Raw genomic sequence first — 13,172 nt, 5'->3', positions numbered from 1 at the left:
GCAGATGGTTGGGCAGGATTGAGTCTGTAAGGGAGAACCCCTGCCCACCAGCCCAACCTTCCACCTCCCTCAGAAAACTCTTACCAGAGCCTGGGGACCAGGTTTGTGCTGTCCACATACTCGCCCCACATGCAGGCCTCGCCACCAATCACCAGAGCCTTCTGCTCAGGGCTACCTGAGGGAAAACAAGCAACAGGCTGCTGGTGGGGGATAGAGTAGGTGGTAAATTCCAGGATCCCCCTCGACTACCTTCCCAATATGGCCTTCTCCTCAGGTAAGTTGTTTCATCTCCTGAACTGAAATGTCTGCCCCCTGCCTCCCGCCCAGCCTCCTCAGGTCAGCAAGGTGAGCTCCATGCTTTCACCATCAAATGCCAGGGGCTCCACCATGTAGAACTCCTTCCAGTCAGGGCCATAAGTTATACGATTCAGGTACCAGGGGGCAGAGAGCAGGGCTCGGAAGCCAGCCTGGGTGATCAGTTCCAGCTCCTTCAAATAGTTTACTGGTGCCTCTTCTCGCCATACGTGTATGATCGTGTCTGGCTGAACCTGTCACACGAGATCAAATGGGGGTAACGACACAGGTGCCTGGGCTTTTTTTTTTTTTTAATTGTACTTTAGAGGAAGGTTTACAGAACTAGCTTCTCATTGAACAATTAGTACACACATTATTTTGTGACACTGGTTACTAACCCCACAATATGTCAACACTCCCTTCTCGACCTTGGGTTCCCAATCACCAGCTTTCCCAACCCCTCCTGCCTCCTCGTCCTTGCCCCTGGGCTGGTGTGCCCCTTTAGTGTTGTTTTGTTTTATGGGCCTGTCTAATCTTTGGCTGAAGGGTGAACCTTAGGAGTGACTTCATTACTGAGCTAAGAGTGTCCAGGGGCCATACTCTCAGGGTTTCTCCCGTCAATGTCAGGCCAGTAAGTCTGGTCTTTTTTCGTGAGTTAGAATTTTGTTCTACATTTTTCTCCAGCTCTGTTCAGGACCCTCTATTGTAATCCCTGTCAGAGCGGTCACCGGGTAGCCGAGCACCATCTAGTTGTGCCGGACTCAGTCTGGTGGAGGCTGTAGTACTTGTGGTCCATTAGTCCTCTAGACTAATTTTTCACCTGTGTCTTTTGGTCCCCAAGACCATGGTCCCCAGAGCCCCCAGACCAGCAATTCGGTCCCTCAGGGAGCCTGGATGTGTCTATGGAGCTTCCAAAACCTGGTGGCATAATGGTTAAGAGTTCAGCTGCTAAACCAAATGGTCCACAGTTTGAATCCACCAGGCACTCCTTGGAAAACCTATGGGGCAGTTCTACTCTGTCCTATAGGGTTGCTATGAGTTGGAATCGACTCGACAGCAATAGGTTTTTGGTTTATGAAGCTTCCATGACCTTGCCTTGGACAAGTTGTGCTGGTTTCCCCAGTAGGGGCAGTTCTACTCTGTCCTATAGGGTTGCTATGAGTTGGAATCGACTCGACAGCAATAGGTTTTTGGTTTATGAAGCTTCCATGACCTTGCCTTGGACAAGTTGTGCTGGTTTCCCCAGTATTGTATACTGTCTTACCCTTCACGAAAGTTACCACTTATCTATCGTCTATTCAGTGTTTTTCCATCCCCACCTCTCCCCTCCCTTGTAACCGTCAAAGATCGTTTCTTTTTGTGTGTAAATCTTTTCATGAGTTTTTATAGTAGTGGTCTCATACAATATTTGTCCTTTTATGATTGACTTATTTCAATCAGCATCATGCCCTCCAGATTCATCCATGTTGAGAGATGCTTCCCAGATTCATCGTTGTTCTTCATTGTTGCGTAGTACTCCATTATGTGTATGTACCATAGGTTGTTTATCCGTTCATCTGTTGACGGGCACCTAGGTTGTTTCCATCTTTTTGCTATTGTAAACAAAATTGCAATGAACATGGGTGTGCATATGTCTATTCATGTGATCGCTCTTAATTCTCTAGGATATATTCCTAGGAGTGGGATTGCTGCATCATATGGTATTCCTATTTCTAGCTTTCTAAGGAAGTGGCATATCATTTTCCAAAATGGTTGTACCATTTTGCATTCCTACCAGCAGTGCATAAGTTTCAATCTCCCCATAGCCTCTCCAACATTTGTTATTTTCTATTTTTTTGATTTGTGCCAGTAACGCCAGGGTGAGATGTTATTTCATTGTGGTTTTGATGTGCATTTCTCTAATGGCATTTCCTCATGTGTCTTTTAGTCACATAAATGTCTTCTTTGGTGAAGTGTCTATTCATTTCCTTTGCCCATTTTTTAATTGCGTTATTTGTCTTTTTATTGTAGAGGTGTTGGATTTTCCTGTAGATTTTAGAGATTAGGACTTCATTGGATTTGTAATAGCCAAAAATTTCTTCTAAGTCTGTAGGTTCTCTTTTTACTATTTTGGTGAAGTCTTTGGATGAGCCTAAGTATTTAATTTTTAGAAGATCCCAGTTATCTAGCTTATCTTCTGGAGTTTGTGTATTGTCGGTTATGGTTTCTATCCTGTTAATACTGTGCATTAAGGCCTCTAGTGTTGATCCTATTCTTTTCTTCTATGATCTTATAGTTTTTAATTTAGGTCTTTGATCCATTTTGAATCAGTTTTTGTGTACGGTGTGAGGTATGGGTCCTGTTTCATTTTTTTGTAGATGGACATTCAATTTTCCTAGCACCATTTGTTAAAAAGACTATTTTCCCCATTTGATGGACTTTGGGCCCTTGTCAAAGATCAGGTGACTGTAGGTGGATGGACTTCCATCTGGGTTCTCAATTCTGTTCCACTGGTCAAAGTATCTGTCATTGTACCACTACCAGGCTGTTTTGATTACCATAGCTGTATAGTAGGTTCTGAGGTTAGGTTGTGTGAGTCCTCCTACTTTATTCTTCTTCTTCAATAGAGCTTTACTTGTCTGGGCCTCTTCCCTTTCCATATAAAGTTAATGATTGGTTTTTCCATCTCTTTAAAGAATGTTGTTGGTATTTGGATCGGGATTGCATTGTATGTGTAGATTGCTTTGGGTAGAATTGTCACTTTCACAATGTTGAGTCTCTGTATCCATGAGCATTTTATGTCTTTCCACTTATATAGTCACTTCTGGTTTCTTGCAGGAGTGTTTTGTAGTTTTCTTTGTATAGGTCTTGTATATCCCTGGTTGGATTTATTCCTAAGTATTTTTTTTTTTTTTTAGGGCTATTACAAATGGTATTGTTTTCCTGATTTCCCTTTGTTGTTCTCTTTACAGGCATATAGGAATCCAACTGATTTTTCTGTTTATCTTGTATCCTGCTACTTTGCTGAATCTTTCTATTAGTTCCAGTAGTTTTCTCGTGGAGTCTTTTGGGTTTTCTAGGTATAGTATCATGCCATCTGCAAACAGGGACAGTTTTACTTCTTCATTACCAATTTGGATACCCTTTATTTCTTTTTCTTGCCTTATTGCTCTAGCTAGGACTTCTAGCACAATGTTAAATAGGAGTGGTGATTAAGGGCATCCTTGTCTTCCTGTTCTCAAGGGGAATGTTTTCAGCCTCTCTCCATTAAGAATCCTGGGCCTTCCTGTCTGGAGGGGAGATGGGAGGATAGAGAGAGTTGGAAGCTGGCAAAATTGTCACGAAAGGAGAGACTGGAAGGGCTGACTCATTAGGGGGAGAGCAAGTGTGAGTACGGAGTAAGGTGTATATAAACTTATACGTGACAGTTTGACTTGATTTGTAAACGTTCACTTGAAGCTCAATAAAAGTTTATAAAAAAAAAAAAAAAGAATGCTGGGCCTCATCCTCATGTAGGCAACCCAGGCTCAGGGTGTGTGCTCCTTCTGCTCCTCAACAGCAAAAAATGTCTCCATGACTCTTAACCATTGAGCTCCCATCCCAAAGCAGAGGCCAAGGATTTCAGAGGCCCTAGAAGTATGCCCTGCTACCCTTCCCCTCTTCACAGTCCCTTTACAGCCTCCCTGTCCACACTGAGATAGTAACATTGGCTGAGCTAAAGAAGGCAAGCAGTAGGGCCCAGGGGATTCATCAGGAGCTAGTATGGTCAAGCATCTCCAGGTGTTTCTGGGGCTGGGCCAAGGTTCCTACAGGTGGAAGGAGGCTGAGATCTCACCAATCAACAATGAAGAAGGAAGCCCTATTCCTGCAAACCTGGAAGACCCTAGTCTATGACTCTGGGAGCAAAACTCAGCCCATCATGCCAGTCTGAGGAGTTCCAAGTAATCTAACAGCAGAAATAACTCTTGAGTACTTGCAGTAAGGGAAGATAGAGGCTCTGATACACAAATCCAGGGCTTATACTTCTGTGACCTCTCTAGAAGGGGAGGTAGAGATGGTACCCAGTGCTCTGACCATTAAAACCTAATCCAAACAAGGAGGACTAGCCCCTGCAGGGCCAGGGAAGGGTTGGGGAGACCAGGGAGATACTGCTGGTGGCTCCTTCTCTCCTCTGCCCCCAGCTTACCTTTACTTTATTATCAAACACCTCCTGCCACACCACGTAGCCCTTGCCATAGGCAGAAACGATGTTCAGCAGCCTGGAGAGGAGGGAGTGTGAAGAAAAGTGTCTGCTCAGCTCAGGCAGGCCCTGGGCTGATTGTATTAGCTCTCTAGGGGCTGAGTCTGGTTTGGGGCTTACTCCTGACTGAGTAGTGTCTTCCCCAGGGTTGGGAATGGACCACTCCAAACCTGAAAGCATAGGACAAAGGAACCTTTGAGGGCCCAGAAAGTAGTCAAACAGGACCTGGCCTTGGGATGGAAAGTGAGGACCCCAGTAGATAGCCCCAAAAGAACCCTGCCCACCCTCCTTCCTTCCTCACATCTGGATGTACAAGGACTCCAGCTGTTTGAAGTCTTCGCCAAAGCCTTTCTTCTTCATAAAGGCCTGGACATCTGGATTGGACTTCCTGAACCCCGAGAGAAAACGGAGATTAATTCTTTCAACATCTTAAAAGCCCAAAGCTTGGGGATTAGTCACCTGGCTTCCCACAACTTCCCCTTTTTATGTGAAAAAACAAACAACTGAGGACCACAGAAGCCCCAAACATGGAAGGTGTGGTTGAAGAAACCTGTATGAAGGGGGCCATTGACACAGGCTGAGAAAGCATGAGTCTGGTCCTGAAGAGTTCTCGGTTCAAACCTCAAAGAGAATGCATATTTATCCTCTCTCCAGAATACCACACATGCGGACCCAAGGTCTTGCCCTGGGGCTCCACACTGGGTTCTGGCTGCCTAACCCACATCCCACCCTGGCACATACTCTACTGTTCCCTTAATATTTACTCTGTATTTCAGCTGGATGACAAGCCTTGGTGTCTGTCACCAACTACAGATCCCTTGCTCCACATCTACATTTTGCTCACACTGTTCTCTTCCTGGAATGCTTTTCTGCTCCTCCATGTCTCTGGAAAGCCTTTTTCCTCAGACTCAGCTCTAGTGACCACTTACTTCTTTAAAAAGCCCTCAACCCTTTTTAAGCTCACTAGATCTGAGGGTTTGGACCATACGATTTAATACTGAATTAGACATTGTCCTGTATTAGCCTCAAATTTACCAGTCTTGACTGTTCTGCCAGACTATTTTAAGCCTACATAAGCAGGGATTATTTTTCCCTAGCCTGGGTTTTGCCAAGACAATTCTGTGCCCAGAGCTGGTTTTTCCATAAATACCTCAAGGCTACGAGGGCAGAGGTTCACAGTCACAGTCTTGCCACAATCAGGCAGGGCCTCTCTGCAGGTGGGCAGAGGAAAGGCCCCGGATCTGAGCAGCCTGGACTGAGACAGACTGCTGTCTCAGAGATTAGTTCCCGAGGAGCAACCAAGATAGGCTGCCCCTCAGGGGTGAACCTCTATTCTGAGTTAGCAATTCATTAGGCTGGGATGGGAAGATCAAAGGGTTCATACCAGCAGGAGAAATCAACCTCATCTCCTCCAAGGTGAAGATAAAAATCTGGGAAGACAGAGCTGATCTCCAAGAAGAATGTGGTCATGAACTCATAGGTACTGTTGAGAATGGGGTTCACTGGTCCAAAGGTACCAGAAGGTTTAGAGCCAGAGTAGCAAGGAGTCAACAATCCAGGGACACCTAAGCCAATAGAGAGCCCCGCATAAGTGTCACAAATGCCCAGACCCCTATGCACAGTCAAATCAAACACTTAAGGACATAAGTCACACAATCATGTTCATAAATATTACCCACACCTACTTAGACACACCCAGGCACTCAGAGACACTTGTAATCACCATCATTTAGTAACAATCAAAGAAAAACAAACAGATTCCAATCACATTCACAGCTGAGCCAGTCAGTCAGAGGCTGAGTTATAACCAGACAACTGTAAGCCACATATACTCTTGTCCTGGCACACAGCTCCCAGTAGGAAGCCCTTGCCCTGAGGGCTGCTCACCTCCTCATACTGCCTTTAAGAAGACGAGCAGAGGGAGAGTCCTGATCCAGCCAAACTGGCAAAATCTTTCTTCCCTATCCTCTCCTTTACTCTATCACCCATAACCAGGATCTTTCTACATTTCCTAAGAGGCACCTCTCCTGTCAGGAGTCTTTCCCTTCTAAGGCAGAAGCCACATGATGTCTTTACTTTTCTACAAGGCTAACAGTGCCCCTCGGTGTTCCTTTAGCCAACTTTAGGGCTCAGTCTGGGGGACTCACAGAGGCAGGCTGTGGGTATACGGAAAGAGGTGAGCGAGCAGGGGTTGTGACTGTCCAACTCTACCTCTGGAGGCCATGCTGGGCTTCTTTCTTTTAGATTCTATCCTGGGGGTCAGATCCCTCAGCATCCACTCTAGGGTACAACAGCCTGCAAGGGTGTCATTAAGAAAAAGGCATCTGAGAAGAACTTGCCCCTATTTTAATAGTAAGCAGTGCCTCCTTCACCCAAAATAAGTTCTGCCTGTCCAAATTCCCAGGTGGAAAAAGTTGATGGAAAACATTCTTCCAGGGATCAAGGCCGGGATACGTCATATCCAGGAGCTGATGTCCTGAAGCCCCACTGAGGAGGACCAACAGACCCCTCCATCCCAGGCACTACTCTTACCTAATCCCCAGGACAAAGTATGGCCCGGGGTGTCAAACTCTGGCACCACACGGATACCCCGGAGCCGTGCATATTCAACCACTTCCTTCACATCTTGCACTGTGTAGATGTGGGTGACAGGGTTGTAGGAGCCCTGAAAGGCACAAAGCATCCTTCAAGCTCTCATTTCCTGAAAGCCAGTAGAATAGAGTACATTCAAAATGCCCCCAGGACTCTCCAGGTACCAGAAAACCTACCCATAGCCTTTTGGCATCGGAGACTACCTTTAAGGAACGTTATCATAATTTCCCACAAACTATCACACCTTTTGTTTTATCTGAGCATCATTATGCCAGTGAGATAAACAAGGTAGGTATTATACCCATTTAACGTAATGTAAATAAACAAAAGGCAAATGAGATCGGGAGAATTATCTCCGGAAGGTCACAGAGCAAATTAATGAGAACGTGTAGAGTCAACTCAAGTCTCCTAACTGTAAATCCAGTGCCCTTCTACAATATTAGTATGCCTGCCTAAAACTGGGCTGGTTAGCAGGAGGGCCATTGTCCTTGCCAACAGGGCCACACCAGGCTCAGACATCAACACCATAAGCTTTGGGCAAAATCGAAACATACCTTTCTGGCAAGCTCAGGAAAAGTGACGCTGTCATATGGAAAGGAAGGGTCATCTACCAGATGCCAGTGGAACACGTTGAATTTATTGTAGGCCATGACATCCTGTAGGTTAGAGCGTACATGGTGAACCCATAGTGGCTTCTCCAGTTTCAACCTCAAACTTGGGAAGCACTGGGCAGGCTGGCAGCCTGTTTTGCACACCCCAGTGGGCTCAGTTCCATCCGCTCAGCTTCCAGCTGTTTACAGGGTCTCTCCATCAAAACTTCCCATGAAGAAGGGCCTGGCATGGAGAGAAGGTAGCACATTCCCTTTTTTCCCAGGACACATCCAAAGATGGCTACAGAAGAGGTATCTCTTTTTTGAGATGTGTTGTAGCCACATTGAGAGGAAGGCTGCAGAGTCTTCCAAAAGCCCCCAAATACCCTGAAGATAATGCTTCCTCCTGTCATTTGTGTTGGGTTGTATGACTAGTGTTGATGCAAACTGTAAGGTCTGCTGAGAACTTAGTAGCCCCTTAACTCATACACCTCAGAAGGCAAGGCTCATGGATGTGTTGATTCCTTTGGTTGCATCAGAGGAGCAAAGGAAAAGGCAGACGTGTACGCTGGATCAGCAACTGTCAGAAAAGACTGAACATCCAACTCAAGATAGTTAGGAACTTCTCCAGTTAAAGCTTTTGATCATCTCTTTTCTGTGAACTTGCCCTAACTAAACTAAAATTAGCTCTGCCTGACCAAAGAAGCCAGTTTCCCAAACCACCTTCTGTACCCCTGGAGACTGCCTGGGTATTGGTTCACAGTAGCTAGTGGGGTAAATTTAAGTCATTCTTGTTCTTTTTTTGAGTCTTTGGAGTCCAGAAGCTCATGAAGTTATACACATTCTCTAACTCTCTAGGAACACGGTACCTGGTCTATTCCTTACCCCACAACTCCAGAGCCCTAGAAGAGAAGGTCTTAAGGCCTAGGTACCAGAGTATCCAGGATGCTAGACAGTGGCAGGTAATGGCGAGACGTATCCAACAGCAGGCCCCGGTGAGGGAAGCGGGGGAAGTCCACAATGTCCGTCTTGTTGATAAAGAACTGTGCAGACCAAACATGAAACACGTCAGAATCCAAAGGGAACTTACTGCAAGCATAGGAGGGGATTAGGAAAACTCTCCTACGTATTCTGAAAAACCAATCTGTGACTATTCTGCAGGGTAGCATCTCCCTAAACACGCCCCACCTCCACATCAATTGTCATAAGCAGACACCTGCCCAGACAGCAAGTGTCCATGCCAGCCAGATACAACTGTCACACACACCACTCATCCTACAAATTCTGGCTTTTCACTGACTGTTAACATGTTCCTATTTTTTTCAAAGTGGTGTGGCCTCAAAGGCCATTAGTAAACAGTGACTCAGGGGAACCAAATTACGAAGACCCCAAACAGGCCAAATCTACCAAACCAGTTCTCCCCCCGACCCCCCCATATCTCCTCCTGTATCCTTGATGGGGCCATCCCAAGCCACCCTGTCTAAGGCAAAAGAAGATATTTCCAGGACTCTAAACATTGGAGCAACCCCTTCAGAGACTTAAAAGGAGCCTTTTCTGAGGGCCTGCACTCACCGTGCCATCAGCAGATCTCCAAATAAGCTGGCTAAAAGTCTCCAAACCTACAGAGAAGCAAAAAGGCAGAGTAAAGACTCAGGGAGGCGGGGACCCCATTTGGTTAAGGTTTTTGACTCTCAGATTACACAGCGGATATTTTGTACAAATCCTTGAATGAAAACACAACAGCAAAATCACATTTTTTTAATCTTTCAAAGAAGGTTCCATCTGGAAGATTCTCGGTGTAGCAGAGCACAACGTTTGGGCACACAGCAGAAGTAGACAGAGTCTGGGCTTGATGATTCTCAATGATGAATGTAAAGGGAATACAAGGAAGCCAGTATCCATTTCTACTTTGTATTTTATTTTGGGGGGTGGCAGTGTAAAGAGTTTTAGTGCCCCTCCATGAAGTACATACACCTTTAAAACCCAAATTTCTTATCCAAATTTCCTGAGCCTTGAACTCACGAGGACAGTAAGAAGAGAGACCAAGACATGTGCTGTGAGGACTGATGCGGGGACAGCTAGCCTCAAGGGGTTAAGTCTTTCCATGGATAATACCCATCAGGAGGTAAAGGAGTTGAGAAGAGGGGTCCCCAATCTGCTGCCCCTTCACTTCTTCCAGATAGAATTATAGGAAAGAGATCAAAAACTTGAGTTTCCAAGGAGTGTAGGTCCATAGTTGGACACAGAAGACAAGGAAACATCCACTCTTCCTTTTCAGAGCTTGAGAAGAGTTCCAGCTGCAGGGAGCTGAGGTGTGGCAGTCAGCAACTGCCCCAGAAGAAGTGTTCAGTCCACTGGACACAGAGTCTTCCAGATTTCAGCAAGGCCCATAGGTGGGTGGGTTCAGTTCTCAATGTTACACGTTCTCAGCAGCTGGGGCCCCACTTCGGCGAACCTAGCAGAAGCCTATGAAAGGATTCCTAACATCTCAAATTTCCAGAATGAAAGAATCTGTAAGACCTTAGCTGTCACTAAGCACCCAACTTGAGGAAGATTGATAGTACATGGTTTTGGTTTCTCACTACTCTGAGGTCCAGCATTCTGAGTCCTAGAGTTCTGACCAATCAGAACTTTCACAAGAGGGCAGAAAGGACAGTCAGCGTGCTGTTTCTCCAAAACACAGGGAAGGGGGAGCAGGGGCCAGAGAAGACAAACTAAAGCGAGCTTTGGAATTCTGTGAGAATTCTCCTCATCACCCACCAGCAGAGGGATTACCAAAAGTAGCAGAGGTATTTGGCTAATTCTGTATGGAAGGAACAAATATCTTTTCAGTAAACCAAGAGGAAGGGCAGGAGCTTGTTAGCTAGTAAATTTTTCTCCAGAAATAATATAGTTTGACATATCATACTAAATCTTTTCTCTTTTTTTGGACATTTATTTCTTTTGATATAGCTTTTCTTTTTAAAGAACCTTCCAGTTCTCTGTGTCTTTAGTGGGAGCTGGACAGGTGGATTTGTGGTGGATTCTGGTCCCTCCTCCCTCCAGCTGCCCACACCCTGAGCATCAGCCTGCAGAGTCTCCTACTGCTCCTTCACTGGCCCAGTCAGGAGAGCAGCTGCTGCACAGGCTACAGTCTGTCAACATCTAGGGACAGCTATAAGACAAGCCTGCCCTTCAAGGTCTCCATCAAGAAAGCAGGCCTAAAATATGGGTATTTGCTGGCTCCCAGTCCTGGCCTCCTCCCACTCCACACTGCCCACCTTGCACATCTCCCTTCTCTCTCCCCCACCATCAGTCCCACCTCGTTACCTCGGAGAGCTCCCCAGACAGTCTCAGAGAGAAGGAAGCACTGCTCATCATTTATGGTCAGGGTGTCTGAAATGACAGAAATGACCCCATTTGGTTAAGGTTTTCAACTCTCAGATTATAGAGCAGATGTTTTGTTTAAACCCTTGGATTAAAACACAACAGCAAAATCACATTTTAAAAAATCTTTCAAAGGAGAGACATCCCCAGAATGGGGCAGCTGCAGGAGGAAGTGTGGTCAGCACACTGGCTCTGCAGGCCCTGGGAGATGATGAGTGATGAGGGATCAGGCTGAAGCAGGTCTCAGCAAAGTACCACTTGTCTTGCAGGTCAGTTTCCCCCATCAGAAACATGAATTCCTGCCAGCCCTTAGCTGAAAGTATGAAGTATCCTATTGGCAAAAGGGAAAGGGATGCTTGGAAGGGTGAGTCTAGGATACAATGCTCCCAAGGCCTTTGAAATCACCTTGCTTTCTCCCCTTTGCTCCCGGTTTCAGTTACTTCATCAAGAATGTGATGAAGAAGCCAATACTTGAAGGTCCAATTTGAAGACTAAGAAGTTTCCAAATGCTACTGCTCAGGGAAGACAGGATGCCATCACAGGACTAATGACTTGGTTTCATCTCAGTGTTGTTGTAGTTAGTTGCCATGAGTCGATTCCAATTCATGGCAACCCCATGTGTGCAGAGTAGAACTGCTCTATAGGGTTTTCAAGGCCTTTTGAAAGCAGATCCCCAGGCCTGTCTTTTGAAGGTAGGTTCAAACTACCAACCTTTTGGGTAGTGGTTGTGTGCTTAACCATTTGTACCACCCACAACTAAAAACACCTTCTGTCTCCAGTGTAGGGTCTCTTAGAGAAAACCAGCAAAGTATTCAAATTCCTAAAATGGAAATGGAATCGTATTCAGCTCAGAAGACAGGCATCCTATGGGGCTCCACAAACATCCAGTGTGATGTTCCTCAGTCAACCTTCGGACACCGGTTAGACCTTCTGCATGGGGAACACTCATCTTCTATGGCTGTAGGCTCTTGGTGACCCTCGGTCCTCAGCTACAGCCATGGAAGCCTTCAGGCCTAGTATCAGCAACTGAGGCCAGGTCATCCAGCGTTATATTTCCAGATAAGTATTTGGTCTTCTAGGACAGGGACTGAGGTGGTACTTACAATTCTCCACTGACTCCAAACTAGGCAGCTGGTGGCAGCCGGGGGTGGCCACAAAGATAGTCAATGTATTCTTCTCTGCCGCGTATTGCTTTTCTGCAAGGACAAGGTAAACTCAGTGTGACTGATCTGTCAACAGAAGCAACAGGCAAAACCAAGGCCCTTTAGGAGGGCCCCATTTCTAGTCCCTTCAGTTTACATGCCATGCCTGTGATAAAAGGGAAGAGAGGACATGACATTTACCCTCAGCCTTGGCATAGGCCTAGTTGTCTGATCAACTTTTTCACTCTGGTTGTGCTTCTTTTTTCTCTCAATGACCCACCCAACCTATGAATGATCTGGTGGCACCTGCTCTTAACCAGGACCCTATATTTCTGGCTCCTCCTGGGCTGTACCCAGCATAGGATTCCAAGACCTCATTCACTATTTCTGAACTCCAGGCAGTTCTAGAGCACTGTTGTCTGCAGATTAGCTGCCAATTTGCAAACTGTGACAGTGGTGACTAGACAGGAAGTTTACAATACACCAGAATGTATGTCAACTACGTTAAGGTAAGCACACCATTCTGACTTATTTTTCATAACAAAATTTTCTTGATGAAGGGAACAGATTTACATTCTGATGTGTACGTATGTTTCTTATCTCATTGCATTCTGGTACTTTAAGTAGCACTGCTCTTGAGGGCTCTGGACACAGGGATCCCAATTTTGTAAAAGCCCAAGCACTGATGTGAGCAGATGAAGGTCCTGTCAGGAGCTCCTATTAAGAGGAACCCTGAGATGATCCAGTTGATGCCCCAGAGAAGGGACATGTTCACTTCCTGCTTCCCTCCCTCCTCTTCCCAAACAGGTTCTCTATTCAGAGTAGCCTTCTACCCAACAGAGAAAAGCAACATGGGCCAACACACTATCTAACATAGTTCTTGGACCCCAGTCTACTGAGAAAAAAATACCAAAGCCAGAACCCTAATGCAATGTCTCTTCTCAGTTCTTCTCTCTGACCGTCGGGCAT

The 13,172-nt window shown here is 45.9% G+C and overlaps 1 protein-coding gene across 1 annotated transcript in view; it reads right to left on the bottom strand.

Moving 5' to 3' along the window:
• Positions 1–13,172, bottom strand: part of HEXA (hexosaminidase subunit alpha) — a 38,038-nt gene that overhangs the window by 7,107 nt on the left and 17,759 nt on the right. The window contains exons 2-12 of the mRNA XM_003413924.4: positions 12,165–12,257; positions 11,005–11,070; positions 9,268–9,314; positions 8,628–8,738; positions 7,660–7,761; positions 7,046–7,178; positions 5,898–6,078; positions 4,815–4,901; positions 4,460–4,532; positions 365–548; positions 85–175 (exon numbers count right to left, since the gene is read on the bottom strand). Of these exons, the coding sequence (XP_003413972.1) occupies positions 85–175; positions 365–548; positions 4,460–4,532; positions 4,815–4,901; positions 5,898–6,078; positions 7,046–7,178; positions 7,660–7,761; positions 8,628–8,738; positions 9,268–9,314; positions 11,005–11,070; positions 12,165–12,257 (1,168 nt within the window). The remainder of the gene's footprint in view (positions 1–84; positions 176–364; positions 549–4,459; positions 4,533–4,814; positions 4,902–5,897; positions 6,079–7,045; positions 7,179–7,659; positions 7,762–8,627; positions 8,739–9,267; positions 9,315–11,004; positions 11,071–12,164; positions 12,258–13,172) is intronic.

The sequence above is a fragment of the Loxodonta africana genome, chromosome 13 (genome assembly GCF_030014295.1).
Source record: "Loxodonta africana isolate mLoxAfr1 chromosome 13, mLoxAfr1.hap2, whole genome shotgun sequence".
Taxonomy (NCBI): Eukaryota; Metazoa; Chordata; class Mammalia; order Proboscidea; family Elephantidae; genus Loxodonta; species Loxodonta africana.
The sequence above is the reverse complement of the archived record's forward strand: the minus strand, read 5'-3'. Positions and strand labels throughout refer to the sequence as shown.